Below are 1,303 nucleotides of genomic sequence, written 5' to 3'. Positions count from 1 at the left end.
TATATTAATTATACAATTTTTTAATCTTTTACTTGAAATCTTCGATCATGGAATTTACTTAATTTCAAATATACTCCATTCTCACGCGCTCACTTATCCAATATGGTTGTCTCTGGTAGAGTTTAATCCTATTGGTTAACTTTTTTTTACTTGCGCATGGCCTAGTGTATTCTTAAATCATGCTTTTGACTTTCCGTCATATGTCATGTTCTAGAATCTGGATTTTGGTGTTGTCACTTTGACAGTTTCATTTTAATCCTTGATAAAAACAGAATTGATAAAAATTCATTATATAATAGATATATGAGAGATAACAGAAGCTGTCACAAGATGTTTATTAACGTTTGAATGACGCATCGTGAGCCATGAGACCTGGGTTGAGCGATTGAAGCAGTGCCTTCAAAACTTGTGTATTGTCCTAAACCTGTTTACGTATCTCCTAATCCTTATTTGCGAAAGGACACGCCATGTTCAGCAAAAAGAAGGAAGTTAAACGACGACCAAGGCCCGCAGGAAGTCTTGCTCAGGTGCCGATACAATTTTTATATGTTATTTTACATTGTTATAAACGGTCATATAGTCCAAATATTTTGTTTTTATTTGTAAATTTTTATCAGTTAGAATTTGGTTAAGGGCATTTAAAATTTATTCTTTATTTTCAGAAACATTTACTTTCTTTAATAGTCATTACTTTGAATTTAAGTGAAAGGAAAGTGGACTAGGTTTACCGAATTTTGGTGAAAGTAGCACACACATTTTCGGTGAACTCAAGAGACTTAGCTAATTTAAGAACAATTTTTCTTATAATTTCTTTAATACTTCATTTAAAAATATAATGAGTAGTCATTCAACATAATTCTTCAGATCTTTTTATTTAATGGTATTTTCAAAGACTTATTAAGCATGTATTCGAATAAAACATAACCTCGAACTTAAATAGCAATTAAAAAGTCAAATGAAGGAAAACTACTGTTAATTTTCCTGATTTACAAAAGAAAAACTTTAAAATATTATATTTTTGAAAGATAAGAATACTCGGGAAAGGTCTTTGTAGGCTGTACGAATACTTTGATTTTCCTTGTTTTAGACCAGGGCTTACCAAAACGCAGCCATTGGCTGCATTGGCTGCCAGTGGCAGTCAAAAGACTAGGTCAAACTGGCCCTAACAAATCTTGTCGTTCGACTGGTTTCTAGCCCTTCGCGGTCATTATACCTCCCGCCGCGCCGGGCTTGAAAGACATTATCCTTTCCAAAAATGAAATACAATTAGAAAAAAATATATCAGCGTTTGATTTAATAATAT

General features: G+C 32.5%; 1 protein-coding gene across 2 annotated transcripts in view; it reads left to right on the top strand.

Moving 5' to 3' along the window:
• Positions 1 to 202: 202 nt before the first annotated feature.
• Positions 203 to 1,303, top strand: part of LOC117169626 (coiled-coil and C2 domain-containing protein 1-like) — a 31,793-nt gene continuing 30,692 nt past the window's right edge. For both annotated transcript variants that reach the window (XM_033356102.1, XM_033356094.1), the window contains exon 1: positions 203 to 527. In XM_033356102.1, the coding sequence (XP_033211993.1) occupies positions 468 to 527 (60 nt within the window). In that variant the 5' untranslated portion in view covers positions 203 to 467. The remainder of the gene's footprint in view (positions 528 to 1,303) is intronic.

The sequence above is a fragment of the Belonocnema kinseyi genome, chromosome 1, assembly GCF_010883055.1.
Source record: "Belonocnema kinseyi isolate 2016_QV_RU_SX_M_011 chromosome 1, B_treatae_v1, whole genome shotgun sequence".
Taxonomy (NCBI): Eukaryota; Metazoa; Arthropoda; class Insecta; order Hymenoptera; family Cynipidae; genus Belonocnema; species Belonocnema kinseyi.
The sequence above is the reverse complement of the archived record's forward strand: the minus strand, read 5'-3'. Positions and strand labels throughout refer to the sequence as shown.